Source organism: Bombina bombina, chromosome 2, assembly GCF_027579735.1.
Source record: "Bombina bombina isolate aBomBom1 chromosome 2, aBomBom1.pri, whole genome shotgun sequence".
NCBI lineage: Eukaryota > Metazoa > Chordata > Amphibia > Anura > Bombinatoridae > Bombina > Bombina bombina.
The window spans coordinates 1,356,170,565-1,356,192,921 of NC_069500.1; the positions used below are offsets into that span (position 1 = coordinate 1,356,170,565).

Below are 22,357 nucleotides of genomic sequence, written 5' to 3' on the forward strand. Positions count from 1 at the left end.
ACCCTAGAAACAGTTAGATACATTCCCTCAGTGGCTGTAGGTATGCTGTGTGCTGCAAGGGCAAAGGAGGCTAATTGGGGTGGAACTGTTATGGTGTACACATACTTGAGCATATAATTAACGGGACAGTATGACTGAAATGTTCCTTAGATAATTAAGACCACTCTATATTATAACATATTCTTGTACAGCCGTGTATTGAGAGTTGTGGTTTCTTGCGCAAATTGTGACTCAACACAGACTTGTCCAGAAGTTTTGTAGGCTTATGAATCTTTTCTTCCTAGGTGACAGCAAAGGTATATTTGTAAGATTATATGTGGCTAATATGCCAACCTCTAAGCTGCCTTCCATGTTGTATGCGCTAATTATTCTTTGCACTAATTTACTTTTATCAGGAAAGAGTTTTCCCTCTTGTTCTTGCTGAGCCCTTATATAATTCACTAGTATATCATATCTGAAGAAGTTTCCAGCATAACTGCTCTATCCCACTCACTCAATTTTTTTTAGAGATTACGAATATACACATTCTTAGTCCCAGTGCGGTAATGATTAAGTAATATATTCCCAGCATTATCCCTCCATTCCTGTTTTGGCAGAGTTACGTAGCCTCTGCCCTGTCCAAAGAGTCTTAACTGCTCTTTGGGCCCTAAGAAGAAGAATATAGCTGTGTTTACATATATACTCTTTCCTACATATAGTTTGTTAGCTGTCGTATTCTTATTTTATTTAACCTTTAACCTGAAGATGGTTTAAGATAAGATTGTTTATTGGTTTTCTTTATGTGACTTGAACTGAAACTGATATTTCTTATGCCCTCATCTGACCAAGGCAATGTTTGGACCCACCTGTGGTTCGGATTGACATTGAAGGCACAACAAATATTCTTTTATCATTATGATGTTTATATCTCATATATTTCAATGTTTTATATTATACAATGTTTAATTTTTCCGACTTATATCTGTTGATGTCTAAACAAGATCAGATTAAGTCTGCATTTTTCTTAACTCTGTATATGGTATTATTGACTCTTTGAGTTATTTATGATGTGTCTTCAACTATACCCTAGTTTTCAGATCCCTTGGGTGGATCTCTGTAGCATTGATGACACTAATAAAATGAGGTGCAATGATGAAGGGTAATATTTTGACCCGGCTAAGCAAGATTTGATTTCCTATTAACTGGTGTATTGTACTTTGTAACCAATGTCTCTTGCATTATTGTACTTGTGATGTTACCCTTCAATATGTAACTGTTTTCTGATTGTTTTGGCTGCCTCAATAAAAACATTTAAAAAAAAAAAAAAAAAGAGAGGGTGGAGAGAGAGCAAAAGAGAGGGGGAGAGAGCTAAAGAGAGGGGGGGAGTGAAAGAGCGCAAATGAGGGGGAGAGAGCGCAAAAGAGAAGGCGGAGAGAGCGCAAAAGAGAGGGTGGAAAAAGAGCAAAGAGAGGGGAGAGAGAGAGCAAAAGAGAGGGGGGAGAGAGAGCAAAAGAGAGGGGGGAGAGAGAGAGCAAAATAGAGGGGGGAGAGAGAGAGCAAGGGGTGGGATCGCTAAACTGAAAAAAAGGGCACATGTACACTGGCTTTAGGACAAGTATTAAAGGGACATTAAACACTAAATACATGCTAGATAGAAAGATGCATTCAAAGAAAAGATTAGTCCATGACAAACATGTAGATGTATTTTTTAAAGTTTCATTAGTTGTTTAAAAAGTGACAAAATAAGTGTAAAGTTTTAGTGTCTATAAAACACTGGGAGCTGCCATGTTGTAACTTGTGTTACCTTCTCTGCTGTGGCCAATTAGGGACAGTTATACATAGGTCTCTAGAGTGTGCAGCCAATGGTTGTGCTGGATTTAACAGTGTTCTGCACTTCCATTTCTAACAGGAACTGAAAAGCTCACAATTTCAGAATGGAATTACAGGCAAAGAGGACAAAATAAATAATGAAAGTATATTGCACAGTTGTTTTATATATACAATTTATCATTTTATATAACCATCTCAAAGTGTTTAATGTCCCTTTAATATAACTGTGTTGATTATGCAAAACTGGGGAATGGGTAATAAACTGTGCTGAGAATTTTTTCCCCCTTTTTTATGCTTGTAGGGCGTCACTGTCCAATCAGGTAGCTCTGGTAGTTTCTCTTAATAGTTAGTAAGTTCCTGTCCCATGGACCAGTTGTGCATTTCCTTTAGTTTCAAATTAAAGGGATATGAAGCCCAAAAATTGTCTTTTGTGATTCAGACAGAGCTTTGTTCCCAAGATATTCTGTGTTGAAGAGATACCTAGGTAGGTAGGCATCCGGAGTACTACATAACAGGAAATAGTGCTGCAATCTAGTGCTCTTGCAAATGAATAACATTTTTGCAAAACTGCTGCCATATAGTGTTTCAGAAATGATCCGGCTCCTAAGCATACATTCAAGTTTTTCAACAAAAGATGCCAAAAGAATGAAGAAAAATTGATAATAGAAGTACATTAAAAAGTTGGTTAAAATTGCATGCTGTATCTGAATCCTGAAAAAAAATTTTGGTTTTCAATTCCCTTTAACTCCTTCCCGCCATTAGGACGGTTCCATGCCATACTAACTGCTCTGGGCTTTAGCGCCGTAAGGACAGCATGGAAAGTCTTAGCCATTTGGCTGTACTGAAGCTATAGCAGCCTCCTAACTGGGATCGCGGGTTGGAGGATGCGCCTAGCATCATTGATGTAGACAATGTAGACAAATAAGTACTGGCAGGAAAGGGTTAACAATAAATAGCTTTAGCAACCTTTTTCATGCAAAAAAATATTTTGTAACTTAAAATGTATAAACAGTGCTCTTTCATATCCATGATGGAAATTTCTTGAGTTGAACGTCCCTTTAACCACAGTCTAAATACATCACCTTTTAATTAACATATTTATTTAGATACAATTATTAAGCAGAAGAAATGTCCTTTTAATGAAATTATAGCATAGTTATGTTTTTTTGCTTATTTTTTTAAACGTTCTTTGCACTTTGATTTAAATGTTCCTTAAGAGGAATCCGGCTATCTCTCGTCATTTTAGCGCTAACATCTGTTTTTTTGTCTCATTTCTGACAAATGAAGCCAAAAAACAAAGATATATTGCATTTTTGTTTTACCACAGTCAGCCAGAATAAAAAGCTGTTAAGTCATTCAAGTGGAAATGATTTAGTAAAAGTCAAAGAGGTTTATTGTCCGCCATATGTTTTGTTGTGTATAACTTGTGCGACTGCGTTATAAACACTTTATGATGCAATAATAGATAGCAAAAAGGAAAAAGCTGCCAAAATGTTTTATTTTCTCACTTTTCAATATGTTTACATCATAAAGTTGAGAGAAGTTTACCAGTTATAAAAAAAATTATGGAAACAATAAAAAGTCACAAGATAAACATGACTTGGACACTTTCACAGACAGTGATACATATATCACTCAGCTATTCCGCAAGAAGTGAAATGATACAATTCAAATGCTTTACAGAAATTTACCCCCATTACAATACATTTGAATAGGCGTTCAAAAATCATGGTATGGCATCTCAGATTTATTTTTTTGTATAATTTATTAAGCCAATCAAATCTATTAGAATAGCTGCTATTTACGGCATTGATTACTGCCATGCAGATCATGTTTATCGTCTCTCTATACATGACTTCCAACATCAGACCAATCACAATCCTAATCATCCATTTTTTGGAAAAAGATTGAATATTAGAAAAGGCCCCCTATGATGGGGACATTATTGACTTTAGTGATCACAATCATTTTAAACACACATTATCAAATAAATATTGGCAACAAAAACGACACATGGAACTCAACAGTCAAAGGCACTTGATAAATGATCAACACCCACAGATTGATAGATATCACACATCAGATTAACAATAATGATATTGGTTACTGATCTGCGCATGCTTGGGCCAGAAAACCAAGATGGCGCTGCCCATGGCTGGTATTTCTTGGATGGACCAACCTTGCTAGACTGATATACTTCAGGAAAGTTCTCCTCTGTGAAAAAAAACAATTAGGTTAAAAGTAGACATGTGCGATTCGTTTCGGATCGATTCGGAAATTCGGAAAATTCAGAGATTTGGATCGATTCGAATTTCCAAATTAAAATACTGCCGAATCTACCGAATAAATCCGAATCGAATCGAATACATCCGAATCGATTCGAATACATCCGAATCAATTCGGATGTATTCGGTAAATTCGGATGGCCGTGTATTACACTAGTATTGTACAGTATATTAGGTTTTATCACTCTGCTATGGGTTAAAACTAATATACAGTACATAATACTAGTGTAATACACAGTACATCCCACCTAACACTTACCAAAATTCCGAATTTCCGAATCGTTTCGAACCGAATCGAACCGAACCAAATTTTTTCCGAATCCGAAAGAATCCGAATGAATCCAAAACGAATTCTTTCGAATTTTTCCGAATTCGAATAGATCCGAACCGAAATTCGAATCGATCCAAATCGATCCGAACCGAACCGAAACAAATTTTTCGAAGCTGCACAAGTCTAGTTAAAAGAGGTTGCTCCCAGGTTATAACTTGCCATAGAACAATCTACTGAGCTGTAGTTCATTCCTGGTTGAGCGCTAAATATCAAATGATGCTAAATATGTCATAGAAACATAGAAACATAGATATTGACGGCAGATAAGAGCCATAGGCCCAGCAAGTCTGCCCGACCTTACCTAACAGTATAAACTTATCTAGTTCGTAGGATAGCCTTATGCTTGTCCCATGCATTTTTAAAGTCCCCCACAGTGTTTGTTGCTACTACCTCTTGAGGAAGTTTATTCCATAAATCAATCACTCTTTCTGTAAAGAAGTGCTTCCTCAAATTACTCCTGAATCTACTACCCTTTAGCTTGAGCTCATGACCCCTTGTTCTTGAATTTTCCATTTTATGTAAAATACCCACAGCCTCAGTTTTACTAAACCCTTTAATGTACTTGAAAGTTGCTATCATATCACCTCTTTCACTTCTCTCCTCTAAGCTATACATATTTAGGTCATTGAGCCTATCCTGGTAAGTTTTATTTTTTAGACCATGTATCATTTTGGTAGCCCTCCTTTGCACAGATTCAAGTTTGTTAATATCCTTCTGAAGATATGCCCTCCAGAACTGCACACAATACTCAAGATGAGGCCTAACTAATGATTCAAATAGATCCGAACCGAAATTAGAATCGATCCGAATCGATCCGAACCGAACCGAAACAAATTTTTCGAAGCTGCACAAGTCTAGTTAAAAGAGGTTGCTCCCAGGTTATAACTCGCCATAGAACAATCTACTGAGCTGTAGTTCATTCCTGGTTGAGCGCTAAATATCAAATGATGCTAAATATGTCATAGAAACATAGAAACATAGATATTGACGGCAGATAAGAGCCATAGGCCCAGCAAGTCTGCCCGACCTTACCTAACAGTATAAACTTATCTAGTTTGTAGGATAGCCTTATGCTTGTCCCATGCATTTTTAAAGTCCCCCACAGTGTTTGTTGCTACTACCTCTTGAGGAAGTTTATTCCATAAATCAATCACTCTTTCTGTAAAGAAGTGCTTCCTCAAATTACTCCTGAATCTACTACCCTTTAGCTTGAGCTCATGACCCCTTGTTCTTGAATTTTCCATTTTATGTAAAATACCCAGCATCAGTTTTACTAAACCCTTTAATGTACTTGAAAGTTGCTATCATATCACCTCTTTCCCTTCTCTCCTCTAAGCTATACATATTTAGGTCATTGAGCCTATCCTGGTAAGTTTTATTTTTTAGACCATGTACCATTTTGGTAGCCCTCCTTTGCACAGATTCAAGTTTGTTAATATCCTTCTGAAGATATGGCCTCCAGAACTGCACACAATACTCAAGATGAGGCCTAACTAATGATCTATAAAGTGACATAAGAACCTTACTATTTCTGCTGAAAATACCTCTACCAATACATCCAAGCATTTTGCTAGTCTTACTCGCTGCATTACTACATTGTTTACTAAGTTTTAAATAATCTGAAATAATAATTCCCAAGTCCTGTTCCTCATCTGTAACAGTCAGTAAAGTGTCATTGAGTCTGTAATTAACATTTGGATTTTTCTTCCCTAAATGCATTTTTTTACATTTTGCTGTGTTAAACTTTAGATCCCAGTCGTTTGTCCAATCCTCCAATTGTTGTATATCACTTCTCATTTTGTCTACCCCCCCTGGAACATCCACTCTGTTACAAATTTTTGTATCATCTGCAAAGAGACATACTTTCCCCTGTAGCCCTTTGCTGATATCGCAGATAAATATGTTAAACAAAACAGGCCCCAGAACTGACCCCTGAGGAACACCACTAGTAACAGCCCCCTCTGCTGAATGAACTCCATTTACTAAGACACTTTGTTTTCTGTCCTTAAGCCAGCATTCCACCCAGTTCACAATTTTTGAATCTAGACCAAGGAGATACAATTTGTGAATTAGTTTATTGTGTGGGACGGTGTCAAATGCTTTGCTGAAATCTAGATATGGTACATCAACTGCTCCACCCTTCTCTAATACTTTTTTTACATAATCAAAGAAGTCAATTAGATTATTCTGACATAATCTCCCTGAAGTAAAACCATGCTGATTTTGGTCCTCTAAATTGTCTTTATGTAAGTCCTAATTCTTTCTTTTAAGAGGCTTTCCAATAATTTTCCTACTACTGAAGTTAAACTAACTGGCCTGTAGTTGCCAGATTCTTCTCTACTGCCCTTTTTATGAAGAGGTATTACATTTGCTATTCTCCAATCATCTGGGACAGCTCCTGTTAATAGTGACTGATTAAACAGATCAGTTAATGGGACAGTTAGCACTGATCAAAGTTCTTTTAAAACCCTTGGATGTATATTATCAGGACCCACTGCCTTTTTAACATTTATTTTTGATAATGCTAACAAAACCTCATCCTCTGTAAAAATATTACTGTTAAGCTTGTTTCTATTTTTCGTAGCATCCCTTAATGTAGACATTGTATTTTCACAATCTTTTGTGAAAACAGAACAGAAGTAATCATTGAGACAGTCTGCAATTTGCTTATCTCCTTCTATTATTCTACCATCAACTGATTTCAATTTTACTATTCCTATCTTATTTTTTCTTCTTTCACTGATATATCTAAAGAATGTTTTGTCCCCATGTTTTACTGACTGTGCTATCTTCTCTTCTGCATGAGCTTTAACCTTCCTAATTAACTGCTTAGTCTTTTTTTGTTGGAGTCTCCATATTTTCATATCATCATCTGCTTGTGTGTGTCTGTAATTTTTATAAGCTATCTTTTTTGTCTTTACAGCATGTGCTACTTCTTTGGAAAACCAAATTGGTTTCCGCTTTCTTTTACTTTTACAGACATGTCTAATACAGTGTGCTGTTGCATCTAGAATGCCACCTTTCACAAATTCCCACTGTTCTTGAACCCCTGTAATAAGAGTTTTCCCTTTTAAATAGTTTTTTAGGTATTCTCCCATTAATGAAAAATCTGCCGTCCTAAAGTCTAAAACTTTTGTTTTAGTCTGGGTGGACAGTTCCTGCACATGAATACTAAACCAAACAGATTGATGATCACTGGATCCTAAGTTCTCACCTACAGACACATCTGAAACTGTATCACTGTTTGTAAGTATTAGATCTAATATAGCTTCCTTACGAGTTGGTTCCTTGACAAATTGCTCAAGTGATTCCCCTAGCAGAGATTCAAGAATATACCTGCTTATAGCTGATCATCATCAATTTAGTGTAAAAATGCAAAAAACATATCTACAAGAAATGAACACTTGCAAAATAGATACTGATATTTAATATGATTTTTTTTTCAAACAAGCTTTATTGAAACACTATTTTCATGCGTACAATAAAAATAAAGAAACATTTGATATCACCAACAATCTGGTGTTGATATTGTCTACAGTTTCGTTGATAAAGAAATTAAGAGAGAAAAAAAGGAGTAAGTTCTTGCGGTAAATATCAATTACAGCGATACACTTAAGAAATAGTATAATCTCGAACTGTTTGAATGAAGTAGATCTCTAACGGTTAAAGCTCATATGGTCCTGCTTTGAGCTTGACATTCGTGTAAAATTATCATATGATATTTATGTAGTAATTTGGGGCGTAATGTGGATGAGATCCATGCCATTATTCCAACATTATTCAATTTAAATATTTGGCCATCTAACCGTACCCATGCTTTATGTGTGGTATTGTGTGACCATTCTATCAAATTCTATAGTAGTATTGCACGTCTATATGTGGCCAGATCAGGGAATCCCAACCCTTCTCTATCCCGAGGAAGATACATTGTTTTCCTGGGGACCCTTAGTTTTGTGCCTGTCCATACAAATCGCTCTATAGTCTTTTGTAACTGGGGTAAAAAGTCTCTTGGTAAAAGAATTGGGACACTTAAAATATGCAAGGTCGTATGTTCATTTTAATCAACCCAATTTTTCCCAGCCATGAAAGTTGTTTATTTTTCCATGAGGAGAGATCACTATTTCCTTCTGTAGCTTTAGGTAGTTGTTTTTGTATAAATCTTTGGGGTTTGCAGAAAGGTAGATACCCAGATACTTCAATTGTGAGGTGGCTATGGGGACCTTGTATCTTGTCTGCATGAGTTGTTTGTTTGTTCATATGGGGCACTAATATTTAGTAGCTTAGACTTTGAAAGGTTTAGGTGGAAATTAGAAAGTGCACCATATGTTTCTATTTCTTTAAGAAGTTCTTGGATAGAGATATCTATATTCGTGAGAGTATAAAGTATGCCTGCTTATGCTCTGTGTCTCCAACCCTAATTCCAGTGAAATTGGGATTACTCCTAATTTTGTGTGCTAATGCTTCGATTGATAGGGCAAATAGTAGAGAGGATAAGGGGCATCCCTGCCTAGTACCGTGCGCTATGATAAATGTGTCCGACAGTGTTTCATTTACTCTGACCTGAGCATTAGGAGGGGAATATAATGCAAATGTCATATTTATAAAAGACTCTCCAAAGTTCATAGTCTTTATGACCTGACCCAGAGAAAGCCAATCAACACGGTCAAAGGTCTTCTCCGCGTCCGTCGAAAAGAGAGCCAAAGGCACTCCTTCAATTTGTGCATAATTTATCTGCTGCAATACTTTGGTGGTGTTGTCCCGGGCCTCTCTGCCGGGCACAAAACCCACCTGGTCAGTCGAAATAAGATCTGGGAGATATTTATTGAGGCGTTTTGCTAGGACCGTAGCTAATATTTTTACGTTCGTATTTCATAGCGAAATAGGCCTAAAATTTGCAGGTGCAGTTGGGGACTTGCCAGGTTTAGGGATGATTGTAATATGAACCTCTAGCATTAAGCTAAAGAGTTGAGGGCAGTCACTCAAGTTATTAAAAAGTTGGAGCATTAATGGGGCTAAGGATTTAAGAAATAATTTATAATATTTTGGGGTGAGCCCATCTGGGCCTGTACTTTTTCTGTTAGGTAAATCTTTAATCGCTTAGGCTAGTTCTTACAAAGAGATAGGCACATCAAGGCTATCTTTGCCAGCTTGATCTAATTGTGGCATATCAAGTGTGGCAAGGTATTGGTCAATAGCTTGCTGTTTTGAGATCATGTTTTTAGATTGCGTCTTTGCGTCAGTTGTTTTTGTGATATTATACAATGCACTATTGTATGAATGAAAAGAGCTCGCTATTTATTTGCTGCACTTTAGCGATGTGCCATCTATCACCTGTATAGAATGTATATGTCATTTAAGTTGCTTTCTGCTAATTGATCTATCTAATAGCCTTCCAGGTTTGTTGCCCCCTTCGTAGTTGTGCTGCTTAATTGCTAATGTTTTACACAGATAAGCCTCCATTAGATGTTGTTTAAGCTCAACCCTAGTGCGCGTTAGTACTTTTCTGGTGTCTTCATCAAGGGGATTCCGTTTATGCGTATCTTCTAAAGTTTAAATCGTGTTTAGCAGTAGTGAGTGTTTCTCTCTATATTGTTTGAGTAATTGTGCTTTATGCTTAAGAAATTCTCCATGCATCATGCACTTATGGGCCTCCCACATGTTTATTAGTGAGGTATGAGTGGGGTCGTTATGCACGAGGTAGTCCGTAAGGGATTTTTGTAGCTCTGCCTTTTTAAGAGGGATATCTAAAAGTATGTTGTTGAGTCTCCAAATATACATTGTTGGAGGTATGTCAGGCTATTGGACAGCACATGTGATGGGTGCATGGTCAGACCAGGTGATAGGACCAATATTGCATGTTGTAACCATGTCCAAACCTGTTGTATCAGTAAATATATAATCAATTTGCAAGTATTTGTTGTGAGGAGGTGAGTAATAAGTGTAATCTTTATTTGTTGGATGTAGTATAATACAAGGTCTGAAAGATTTGTATTGACAGATTTGATTGTTCTATTGGGGATACTGGCTGTGCCATTAGAGGTATCAACTCGGGCATTATCATGAGATGCAGGACACAGCAAAGAGGGTACAACACTATTTTATTGAAGAGCATGGAAATATACATCTGGCAGCATTGATCTCAGACTCACTTAGTAACTGCGACATAGACAAAACGGACATACGCCCCGCCCCCATCTCGTGACGTCACTTCCCACTCTCATCACATCTTCCCCCCTTAGGACAAAGCATACATTTTTTTTTCATTTGAATACAACAAATAACAAGGTACAAAAGAAGCATACAACAACAGTTTTGTATAGTATATAACAAATAACAGGTAAAGAGAATATCTGTATAAACAACATGAATTACATCCTGACTTGAACATCGGGGTAGACTACCCTAGTCCACAGTGACCATGGGATTATTCTGCCCATACTTCTGGTCACTGTTCTAACTAATGTTAATCCTGATATCGGGTCGGAAGTTTCACCACTCTTCCGCTTGATGTAACTCTACATGAACTGTCCTCTGATACAGAAGAAGGTGACTGAGATTCTGCTGGAGGCAAAGACATATCCCCGCTGTGATCTTGCTGAGGGGAAGGCACCCCTTTTAAAACAGGGGATCCCACCGGCGGTGGTACTGAGGCATCCAGTTCCAAACTCTCAGGTACAGGCTGAAGATGTTTTCGATTTCGACGTGTAACTGTCCCTCCATCAGTAAGGACTACATAAGACCTTGGTTCTGGAGAGCGTCCAATTACCGTAGCAGGCGTCTTCCATTTCTTCTCATCATCCAGGTTAATTCTGACACTTTGCCCCGCATTCAGCTCCTGCAAGGGCCTCACAGAATGTCTCCTGTTGTAGAAGAATCGATAACCCCTTTTTGACTTTGTGCCGAGGAATAGAGCTAGTTGGCTGGAAGACACCCACAGAGGGTAAGGTGGTGCGAATTTGGCATCCTAGCATCAGCTGTGCTGGGCTAAACCCCATGGCTTGAATGGGAGTCACCCTATAGGACAAGAGGGCCAAATACGGCTCAGATTGCTTCAAAATGAACTTTGTTGTTTGAACTGCCCTTTCAGCCATTCCATTGGCCTGCGGGCAATGTGGACTTGACGTGGAATGTACAAAATCATATTTTCTGCTGAAAGAACTGAACTCTGTGGAAGCGAACTGCATTCCGTTATCACTCAGCAACTCCGTTGGTATGCCCCACCGGGCGAACAAGCTTTTGAGACGAGTGATAACGGCTTGACTTGTGATTTCATTCAAGGGTACAATCTCCAAATACCTGGAATAGTAGTCAATCACTACTAGGTACTTTTTTCCGTGCAGTTCGCACAATTCAGCAGCTATTTTCCATGGGCCTGCAGGCAGCGGTGTAGAAATCAAGGGCTCCCTTCTCTGAGTAGGCCAGCGTTCCCGGCAAAAGGCAAATTAAAACACATGGCTTGTGATGTCAGAACTGATCCCAGGCCACCATACTGCCATAGCTGCCCTTTCTCTGCACTTTGTAATGCCGAACTGGCCATCATTAATTCTGTTTAACATCTCCTGCCGCATGCTGACAGGAATAACAAAGCGGTCCTGGAACAGCACCAACCCATCCAGCTCCGTGAGCTGCAACCTTTCTGACTGGTAAGATATCCAGGCTGCCCGACTCTCGGGCCAACCTTCTTTTATGTACTTTATAACTTCTTGAAGGTCTGTATCTAAATATGTCTCTTTTCTTATGTCTTCTAGCTTCCCTGAAAAGATGGATTTGGAGGCCAGAACTGAATCTACATAAACTTTCACATCTGATTCCGTTGAAGACTCTTTTAGCAGCAGTCAGCGGGAGCCTGGAAAGTGTATCTGCCACAACCAGTTGTTTCCCCAGCACATGCACTGCCTGAACGTTGAACCTGAGCAGCCTCATTAGAAGTCTCTGGCATCTTAGGGGTCAATATCATAGGAGTTTATTAGAGGGACTAGCAGTTTATAGTCAGTCTCCAGACTAAATTTCTCTAAACCCACAAGGTAACGCTGAAAGCACTCACAGGCCCAAACTGCAGCCAGGCACTCTTTCTCAACTTGGGCGTATTTTGACTCAGCAGCCATCAGTGTACAGGAACAGTAGGCTATGGGCTGTAGTTTGTTCTCATTCAACTGCTGGAGGGCGACCCCTAACCCATAACTGCTTGCATCAGCACTAACCACAGTCTTTTTGGAAGGGTTGTAGAACTCCAACACTGGGGCAGATTTGGTACGCCCAATTCACCAAACATATCTTCTGAAATCTTATTCACTCTGGCGACTAGACCCAAACCACAGGCTGCTTTTCTGCTCAATAGGTTGTTAACACACTGACCTCTAATCACATGCACCCACATGGTGAATTTCCTCTGCTTGTACTCGCAGCTGGCAAGAAATTTCCCCGCACAATCAATGCGGCTACCAGGACTATGGACTTTTGTTGTAGCTTTCGCCAGCTGAGGCTGTCAAGGCAGTTCTATGAACGCTGCAAGGGACATAACAGTGATGTCTGCTCCTGTGTCAATCTTAAAGGCAACTTTGGCTCCCATTACAGTAAGAGTAACCCTCCAATCTTCATATGAAACAGGCCTTTCAACAACAGACCCTACAAAGGACACTTCTTGACCATCCTGGTCGCTATCCACCTGCATCTTCTTAATATATTCAGTTTTACACACCACTTCAAAATGGCCATTTCGGTTACATTTCTTTTGCATGATGTACCGAGTCAACGGATTCATAATTACTTGTGGGATATTATCCTTCCCAACAGGAAGTGGCAGAGAGAGCACTACAGCAGACCTGTCTATATAGCTCCCCCCTTAACTCCACCCCCCAGTCATTCTCTTTGCTGGCTCTAAGCAGGAAGGGTAAAGTGAAAGAGGTGTTAAGCTGTTTTATTTTATCTACAATCAAGAGTTTGTTATTTTTAAATGGTACCGGTGTTGTACTATTTACTCTCAGGCAGGACATAGATGAAGATTTCTGCCTGGAGGATTATGATCTTAGCATTTGTAACTAAGGTCCACTACTGTTCCCACAGAAGCTGAGGAGTACAGGAAAACTTCAGTGTGAGGAACGGTTTCTTGCTATACAGCAATGAGGTATGTTCAGTCATATTTTCTGCAGAGACTGTGTTCACTCAGAAAGGCTGACAGTATCCCCATAAGGGGAAGGGTAAGCAGTAATCCTAGTGTGAAAGAGGCTTTACTAGCTTGCATAAAGGGCTAAGTTTTTTGGGCACTCAGTTTGTTTATAAGAAATTGGGACAAACGTTTGTGTGTTCTGGGAGTAACGTTTTTTATGTTTATGGGACGTTTGCTTGAGGGGTCATTTGGCTTATTTGGGGTTGTTATAACCCACATGGTTTTGACACAAGGTTTGTTAGATTTTTGTAGGCCCCAGCAACATCGAGTGAGGTGGGTGGGGCCTATTTTCGCGCCTCAGTTGAGCATTTAGTTATACAGACAAGCAGCAAGCAACTTCTCCTGAGGTCCTGATAGTCTTCTGAGGGCCTATTCGAAGCTTTAACCCCATATTATTGTTCCTAAGGGCAGGTAGGGCCACAGCAGAGCTGTGGCAAGGTGCTATTAGGGGTTTTTAACCGGTTTTAGACAAATTTCAATCCGGTTTTTCATTTGGGGGTTTATTGCTTATTTACTTGTGGTGCAATCCTTCTAAAGCTTAGTGGGTACACTGTTAAAATTTCGGAAAATTTGAAGCAATTTTAACCTGTTTTGCAGTTTGTGTATGCCTTTTTTTCTCTTAAAGGCACAGTACCGGTTTTGCAAATTGTGTTTTTTTCATTAAATAAAGTGTTTTCCAAGCTTACTTGCTTTATTACTAGTCTGTTAAACATGTCTGACACTGAGGAAACTCATTGCTCAATTTCTTTAGAAGCCATTGTGGAACCCCCTTTTAGAATGTGTCCCACTTATACTGATATGTCTATAAATTGCAAACAGCATATTTTGACTTATAAGAATTTGGCATTAAATGATTCTCAGACAGAAGGAAGTCAGGTTTTGCCATCTAGTTCTCCCAAAGTGTCACAACCGGTAACGCCCGCACAAGCGACGCCAAGTACTTCTAGTGCGTCTAATTCTTTCACCTTGCAAGATATGGCTTCAGTTATAAATACTACCCTCACAGAGGTTTTATCTAAACTGCCTGGGTTGCAAGGGAAGCGCAGTAGCTCTGGGTTAAGAACAAATGCTGAGCCTTCTGACGCTTTAGTAGCCGTATCCTATATTCCCTCACAATGTTCTGAGGTAGGGATGAGGGATTTGCTGTCTGAGGGAGAGATTTCTGATTCAGGAAAGATGTTCCCTCAGACAGATTCAGATATGACGGAATTTAAATTTAAGCTAGAGCATCTCCGCTTATTGCTCAGGGAGGTTTTAGCTACTCTGGATGATTGTGACCCTATTGTAGTTCCAGAGAAATTGTGTAAAATGGACAGATATTTAGAGGTTCCTGTTTACACTGATGTTTTTCTGGTCCCTAAGAGGATTTCGGACATTGTTACTAAGGAGTGGGATAGACCAGGTATTCCGTTTGCTCCCCCTCCTGTTTTTAAGAAAATGTTTCCCATTTCTGACACCATAAAGGACTCATGGCAGACGGTCCCTAAGGTGGAGGGAGCTATTTCTACTCTGGCTAAGCGTACAACTATACCTATTGAAGACAGTTGTGCTTTCATTGATCCTATGGATACAAAATTAGAGGGTCTCCTAAAGAAACTAAAGAGGCTCTTCAGATGGAGACCCCACTAGATGATATTTTGGACAGAATTAAGGCTCTTAAGTTGGCTAATTCTTTTATTACAGGCGCCACTTTTCATCTTGCTAAGTTAGCGGCAAAGAATTCAGGTTTTGCCATTTTAGGGCATAGAGCGCTATGACTTAAGTCCTGGTCAGCTGATGTGTCATCTAAATCTAAGCTTTTGTCCATCCCTTTCAAAGGTAAGACCCTATTGGGGCTTGCACTGAAAGAGATCATTTCAGACATTACTGGAGGGAAGGGTCATACCCTCCCTCAGGATAAGTCAAATAAGACAAGGACCAAACAAAATATTTTTCGTTCCTTTCGAAACTTCAAGAGTGGTCCCACTTCCTCTTCCTCTGCTGCAAAGCAAGAGGGGAACTTTGCTCAATCCAAGTCAACCTGGAGACCTAATCAGGCTTGGAACAAGGGTAAACAGGCCAAAAAGCCTGCTGCTGCACTAAGTCAGCATGAAGGGGTAGCCCCCGATCCGGGACCGGATCTAGTAGGGGGCAGACTCTCTCTCTTTGCTCAGGCCTGGGCAAGAGACGTTCAGGATTCCTGGGCAGTAGAAATTGTAACCCAGGGATACCTTCTAGATTTCAAGGATTCCCCTCCAAGGGGAAAGTTCCAGCTTTCTCAATTGTCTGTAAACCCGACAAAAAGATAGGCGTTCTTACGCTGTGTAGAAGACCTTTTTACCATGGGAGTGATCTGCCCAGTTCCAAAAGCAGAACAGGGGCAGGGGTTCTACTCCAATCTGTTTATAGTTCCCAAAAAGGAGGGAACCTTCAGACCAATTCTGGATCTCAAGATCCTAAACCAATTACTAAGAGTCCCATCTTTCAAGATGGAGACCATTCGGACTATCTTACCATTGATCCAGGAGGGTCAATATATGACCACCATGGACTTAAAGGATGTGTATCTACACATTCCTATCCACAAAGATCATCACCAGTTCCTCAGGTTCACCTTTCTGGACAAGCATTATCAGGTTGTGGCTCTTCCTTTCAGGTTGGCCACGGCGCCACAAATCTTCACGAAGGTGCAAGGGTCCCTTCTGGCGGTTCTAAGGCCACGGGGCATAGCAGTGGCGCCTTATCTAGACGACATTCTAATTCCAGCGTCGACCTTCCAACTAGCCAAGTCTCACAAGGACTTAGTGTTGGCCTTTCTAAGATCTCACGGGTGGAAGGTGAACGTAAAAAATAGTTCTCTTTCCCCCCTCACAAGAGTTTCATTTCTAGGGACTCTGATAGACTCAGTGGACATGAAAATATTTCTGATGGAGGTCAGGAAATTAAAGATTTTGTCCACCTGCCAAGCTCTTCACTCCATTCCTCGGACGTCAGTGGCTCAGTGTATGGAGGTAATCGGTCTAATGGTAGCGGCAATGGACATAGTTCCATTTGCTCTCTTGCATCTCAGACCACTGCAACTATGCATGCTCAATCAGTGGAATGGGGATTATGCAGATTTATCTCCTCAGATAAATCTGGATCAAAAGACCAGAGACTCTCTTCTTTGGTGGTTGTCACAGGATCATCTGTCCCAGGGAATGTGTTTCCGCAGGCCAGAATGGGTTATAGTGATGACAGACGCCAGCCTTCTGGGCTGGGGTGCAGTCTGGAATTCCCTGAAAGCTCAGGGTTTGTGGACTCGGGAGGAGGCTCTCCTACCAATAAATATTCTGGAATTAAAAGCGATATTCAATGCTCTCCAGGCATGGCCTCAGCTGGCTTCGGCCAGATTCATCAGGTTTCAGTCAGACAACATCACGACTGTGGCTTATATCAATCATCAGGGCGGAACAAAGAGTTCCTTAGCGATGATAGAGGTCTCAAGGATAATCCGATGGGCAAAGGCTCACTCTTGCCATCTGTTAGCGATCTATATCCCAGGTGTAGAGAACTGGGAGGCAGATTTTCTAAGTCATCAGACTTTTCATCCGGGGGAGTGGGAGCTCCATCCGGAGGTGTTTGCTCAACTGGTTCAGCTATGGGCACACCAGAATTGGATCTGATGGCATCTCGTCAGAATGCCAAACTTCCTCGTTATGGCTCCAGGTCAAGGGATCCTCAGGGTGTACTGATAGATGCTCTAGCAGTACCCTGGTCGTTCAACCTGGCTTATGTGTTTACACCTTTCCCTCTCCTTCCACGTCTGATTGCCAGAATCAAACAGGAGAGAGCATCAGTGATTTTGATAGCGCCTGTGTATGCAGACCTGGTGGACATGTCATCTCTTCCACCATGGTCTCTGCCACTGAGACAGGACCTTCTGATTCAAGGTTCATTCAAGCATCCAAATCTAATTTCTCTGCAACTGACTGCTTGGAGATTGAACGCTTGATTTTATCAAAGCGGGGTTTCTCTGAGTCAGTCATAAATACCTTGTTTCAGGCTCGAAAGCCTGTTCCCAGGAAAATCTATCATAAGATATGGCGTAAATATCTTTTTTGGTGCGAATCCAAAGGCTTCTCCTGGAGTAAAATCAGGATTCCTAGGATTTTGTCTTTTCTCCAAAAGGGATTGGAGAAAGGATTGTCAGCTAGTTCCCTAAAAGGACAGATATCTGCTCTGTCTATTTTGTTGCACAAGCGTCTGGCAGATATTCAAGACGTTCAGGCTTTTTGTCAGGCTTTAGCTAGAATTAAGCCTGTGTTTAAACCTGTTGCTCCGCCATGGAGTCTAAATTTAGTTCTTAGAGTTCTTCAGGGGGTTCCGTTTGAACCCTTGCATTCCATAGATATTAAGCTTTTATCTTGGAAAGTTTTGTTCCTAGTTGGTATCACTTCAGCTCGGAGAGTTTCTGAACTATCTGCATTACAATGTCACTCACCTTATCTTGTGTTCCATGCTGATAAGGTGGTTTTGCGTACCAAGCCTGGGTTCCTACCTAAGGTTGTTACTAACAGGAATATCAATCAAATTGTTGTTCCTTCTCTGTGTCCTAATCCTTCTTGTAAGAAGGAATGCCTGTTGCACAACTTGGACGTGGTTCGTGCTTTGAAATTTTATTTGCAGGCAACCAAAGATTTTCGTCAAACATCTTCTTTGTTTGTTGTCTATTCTGGAAAGCGTAGGGGTCAAAAGGCTACGGCGACTTCTCTTTCCTTTTGGCTGAAAAGCATCATCCGTTTGGCTTATGAGACTGCTGGCCAGCAGCCTCCTGAAAGGATTACAGCTCATTCTACTAGAGCAGTAGCTTCCAATTGGGCTTTTAAAAATGATGCTTCTGTTGAACAGATTTGTAAGGCTGCGACTTGGTCTTCACTCCATACCTTTTCAAAATTTTACAAATTTGATACTTTTGCTTCTTTGGAGGATATTTTTGGGAGAAAGGTTTTGCAAGCAGTGGTGCCTTCCGTTTAGGTTCCTGTCTTGTCCCTTCCTTCATCCGTGTCCTAAAGCTTTGGTATTGGTATCCCACAAGAATGGATGAATCCGTGGACTCGGTACATCATGCAAAAGAAAACAAAATATATGCTTACCTGATAAATTTCTTTCTTTTGCGATGTACCGAGTCCACGGCCCGCCCTGTCTATTCAAGACAGATGGTATTTTTTACTAAAAACTTCAGTCACCTCTATAGTTTCTCCTTTTTCTTCCTTGGCCTTCGGTCGAATGACTGGGGGGTGGAGGTAAGGGGGGAGCTATATAGACAGCTCTGCTGTGGTGCTCTCTTTGCCACTTCCTGTTGGGAAGGATAATATCCCACAAGTAAGGATGAATCCGTGGACTCGGTACATCGCAAAAGAAAGACATTTATCAGGTAAGCATAAATTTTGTTTTCTACATCTTTTGTCTTTAGCAGAACATATGACACTCTGATCATGGGTACCGTTGCATCGTGTGCAGCGGGCATGCTGCGCCCATCCACTTCTGAGCCTATCTGTTGCCCTTGGCCTACCGGTCACACTGTGCCTTTCACTAGCAGCCCTCCTAAACTGCTGCACTTCATCCACAATACTCTCAGACCTCAGATCAGCACTTTGTTTTTTCACCAGTTCATTCTGGTGGGCCATCCTAATAGCCCAATCCAGTGTTAAATCAGCCTCCAACTGTAGCTTTGGTGAGACTTCAGCATCTGCAATTCCTATAACTATTCTGTCTCTGATTTGCTTCTCTTTAGCAACACTAAACTCACATAATTCAGCTAGTTCATACAGGCTGCGCACAAATGACTCCACAGATTCTCCCGCACGCTGGGTACGTTTGTGAAAAAAAGCCCTCTCATGAATCACATTTCTTTTGGGCACAAAGTGGGCATTGAGTTTGTTCATAACTATTTCAAAGTCAAATTCTTCCCCTTCTTGGAAAGTAAAGGAATTAAAAACTGGCTACACATCTTTCCCCATAGAGTATAAAAGAGAATTAACTTGTACTTCACCACTTTCCTTGTCCAGCTTTGAAGCAATCCTGAAGCGCTGAAACTGCTGACACCATGTGGGCCATGCTGCAGGCTGAGAGAAATCAAAAGTCTCAGGTGGGGTAAACTTCCACATCGTCATCAATCAGGAAACAGAAGTGCAGGCAAGGACTTCTGACACCATGTCATGAGATGCAGGACACAGCAAAGAGGGTACAACACTATTTTATTGAAGAGCATGGAAATATACATCTGGTAGCATTGATCTCACTTAGTAACTGCGACATAGACAAAACGGACCTAAGCCCAGCCCCCATCCGGTGACGTCACTTCCCACTCATCACAGGCATCTAAAGGTAGGTTGAGATCACCGGCAAGAAACATTGGACCCTTTGCGTGATCTACAAGTATCTTAGAGACTCGTTTAATGAACTGATGCTGGTCATTATTTGGGTTATATAATGTTGCTAGCGTTATGGGGTACTCATAGAGCGTGCCCGTTAAAACGAGAAATCTCCCATCTGGGTCTTTTTTAATATGTGTTGGTTTCAAGGGAACAGCCTGATGTAAGTATTGTGTATTATTCCATTTTGGCTCTCTGTCTCTACGGAAATGTGTTTACTGAAAAAATAGCCCATGGGTATGTAAGTTTTAAGTTCTCGAAAGGCTATGGACCTCTTACCTGGGTTATTGAGACCCTTGGTGTTGATAGTGGTGAATGTGAGACCATGTGTTCCAAACTTGCTAGTTTGGTGATTCATTCTGTGATGAAGAAGAGGAGAAAAAAAAGGAGAAGTGGAAGGGCTAGTTTGGGGGTCTATAGGATGGGAATGATAGTAAAGGGGAAGAAGGAGTTGGGTTAGATGATTGAAATGGTTAGTTATTAAGACTAATAAGATTTATCTGAGTAAGGCGCCTGACACACAAGGCAATAGATATGTAAAACAATAGGTAATCGGTTACCCTTAGTAAAAAGACAAACAAAACTTTTAAACAGGAAGCAACCGTATATTGGCAAACAAAGTTTAATTGGGGTAGTAACCCTTAAACGAGTACAACTTGTTAAAACATAATGTGCCCAAGAATTGTGTTTTCACAAACCTGGGTAGTAAGTTTGATATAGAATTTTGGGAAAGGTTTGTTTAGGGTGGAGGGGGAGAATTGGGGTAAGTAAGTGATTATGTGTCTGAGTCGTATGGTTAACATATTCGTAGTTGTGTTGCAAATTTAGACTCTTTTCAAGATAGTCCTTACCTGTCTGGGGAGGCCTAAATCAATGTATGTTATCAACGTGAGTGTTATAATATAAAATAATATATTCAGGAAGAGTAGTTGCGTTGGGTTTGCATTTACAACACAGTAAGGTGTTATTGCATTGCAAAACTATGAGTCCCTATGCATATGTTTTCACATATACTACTATATATATATTCTTGAACTAAGCTAAATTAGAATATCAGGGTTTATAATGAGTGTCTGCATTCCTACTGTGCATTTGTTTATGTCATACTGTATGATGGGGTCCCTTTAAAGGGAGAACAACCTTTATTTACGGCCAGTGCCATCCCCTAGGTAATGAAAATATTATATACAGTACATTCACAGTGTATGTTTGTAGGCAACATGTTATAAATACATTATAGTGTTATTTCAAATATCGATTTACACATATCATCACATAGGTAATGTCCTTCATTCTAAGTATGCAAATGTAGTAAAAGGATACTGTGTTGCTCTAGTCATAAAGCAAGCGTTATTACTCTCCCTCCAAGGTTTCCGTCATCATATTAGGGAGGCCCATATGTTGCAGAGTTTGAAAGTTATTCATTATTTTCATGTTGTCGGCAGATTTCTTCGATTGATAGATCTGTATAAAAGGCTTGCAGCTCAGATCCCAGTCTGTAAACAGTGGTCTTGTTGTTGTGAGTGGTGATCAGTGATACTAGGAAACCCCAGCGGTACTGGATTTTATAGTCCCTCAGCTTTGTAGTAATGTGTGCAAGTTCCCTCCTCTTCTGTAAGGTGGTTGGAGAGAGATCCGAGAATATTTGTATGTCCTCCCCTGCATGTTGTAAAGGGTAAACAAACTATAGTGTAACAAAGTACACACAGTAGCGCCAATAGATAAAAATATTCAATAGTAAAAAACTTTTTTGTAATTATTACATATAACACATAAAAAACTTGCAATATTTATAAATACACAATGCAGGAATAAATGCTGTATGATACAATCTTCAAGGACAGATGAATGTATAATAGAGATTTAAACACAATATACATAAAATAATCCTAAGTAATCCAATGATCATACACATATAGACATGAATATGTCTATAACATATAAGTACGACAGCTCCTCTTTAAAGGCAGATCCACAAACCTTGTAGTGTATTGATTCTAAAAAAGAAAAAGGAGAAGAGTGCAGACTCAAATGTAGAGTAAAAAGATATTTAATACACGTCTAACAAGTGGCAACTCACAAGAGGTAAGAATAAAAACAGCATATAACGCAAAGTATCTGCGTTGCAAAGGTAACTTATCTCACTTCACATGGATTCAGCAAAGTAGCTCCAGAAGATTGCAGTTCCCAACTCCTGGGTAGATGAAAACAATCTGCGGTCCGGAGTGAGTGGCGATATCCACCAAGATTGTTTGGTCTCTCAGTGTTGCGTATATAAGCAGGCTGTGACAAGTCCACACAGTGTAGTTATACGAGGGGGTATACACAAATAATATTACCTTGACAAAATGATCCTCAGCACACAAGCCGT

General features: G+C 40.1%; 1 protein-coding gene across 1 annotated transcript in view; it reads right to left on the bottom strand.

The window, feature by feature from the left end:
- Positions 1–21,035: 21,035 nt before the first annotated feature.
- ATOH8 (atonal bHLH transcription factor 8) overlaps positions 21,036–22,357 on the bottom strand; it is a 96,803-nt gene continuing 95,481 nt past the window's right edge. The window contains exon 3 of the mRNA XM_053704271.1: positions 21,036–21,645. Coding sequence (XP_053560246.1) covers positions 21,562–21,645 — 84 coding nt within the window. The 3' untranslated portion in view covers positions 21,036–21,561. The remainder of the gene's footprint in view (positions 21,646–22,357) is intronic.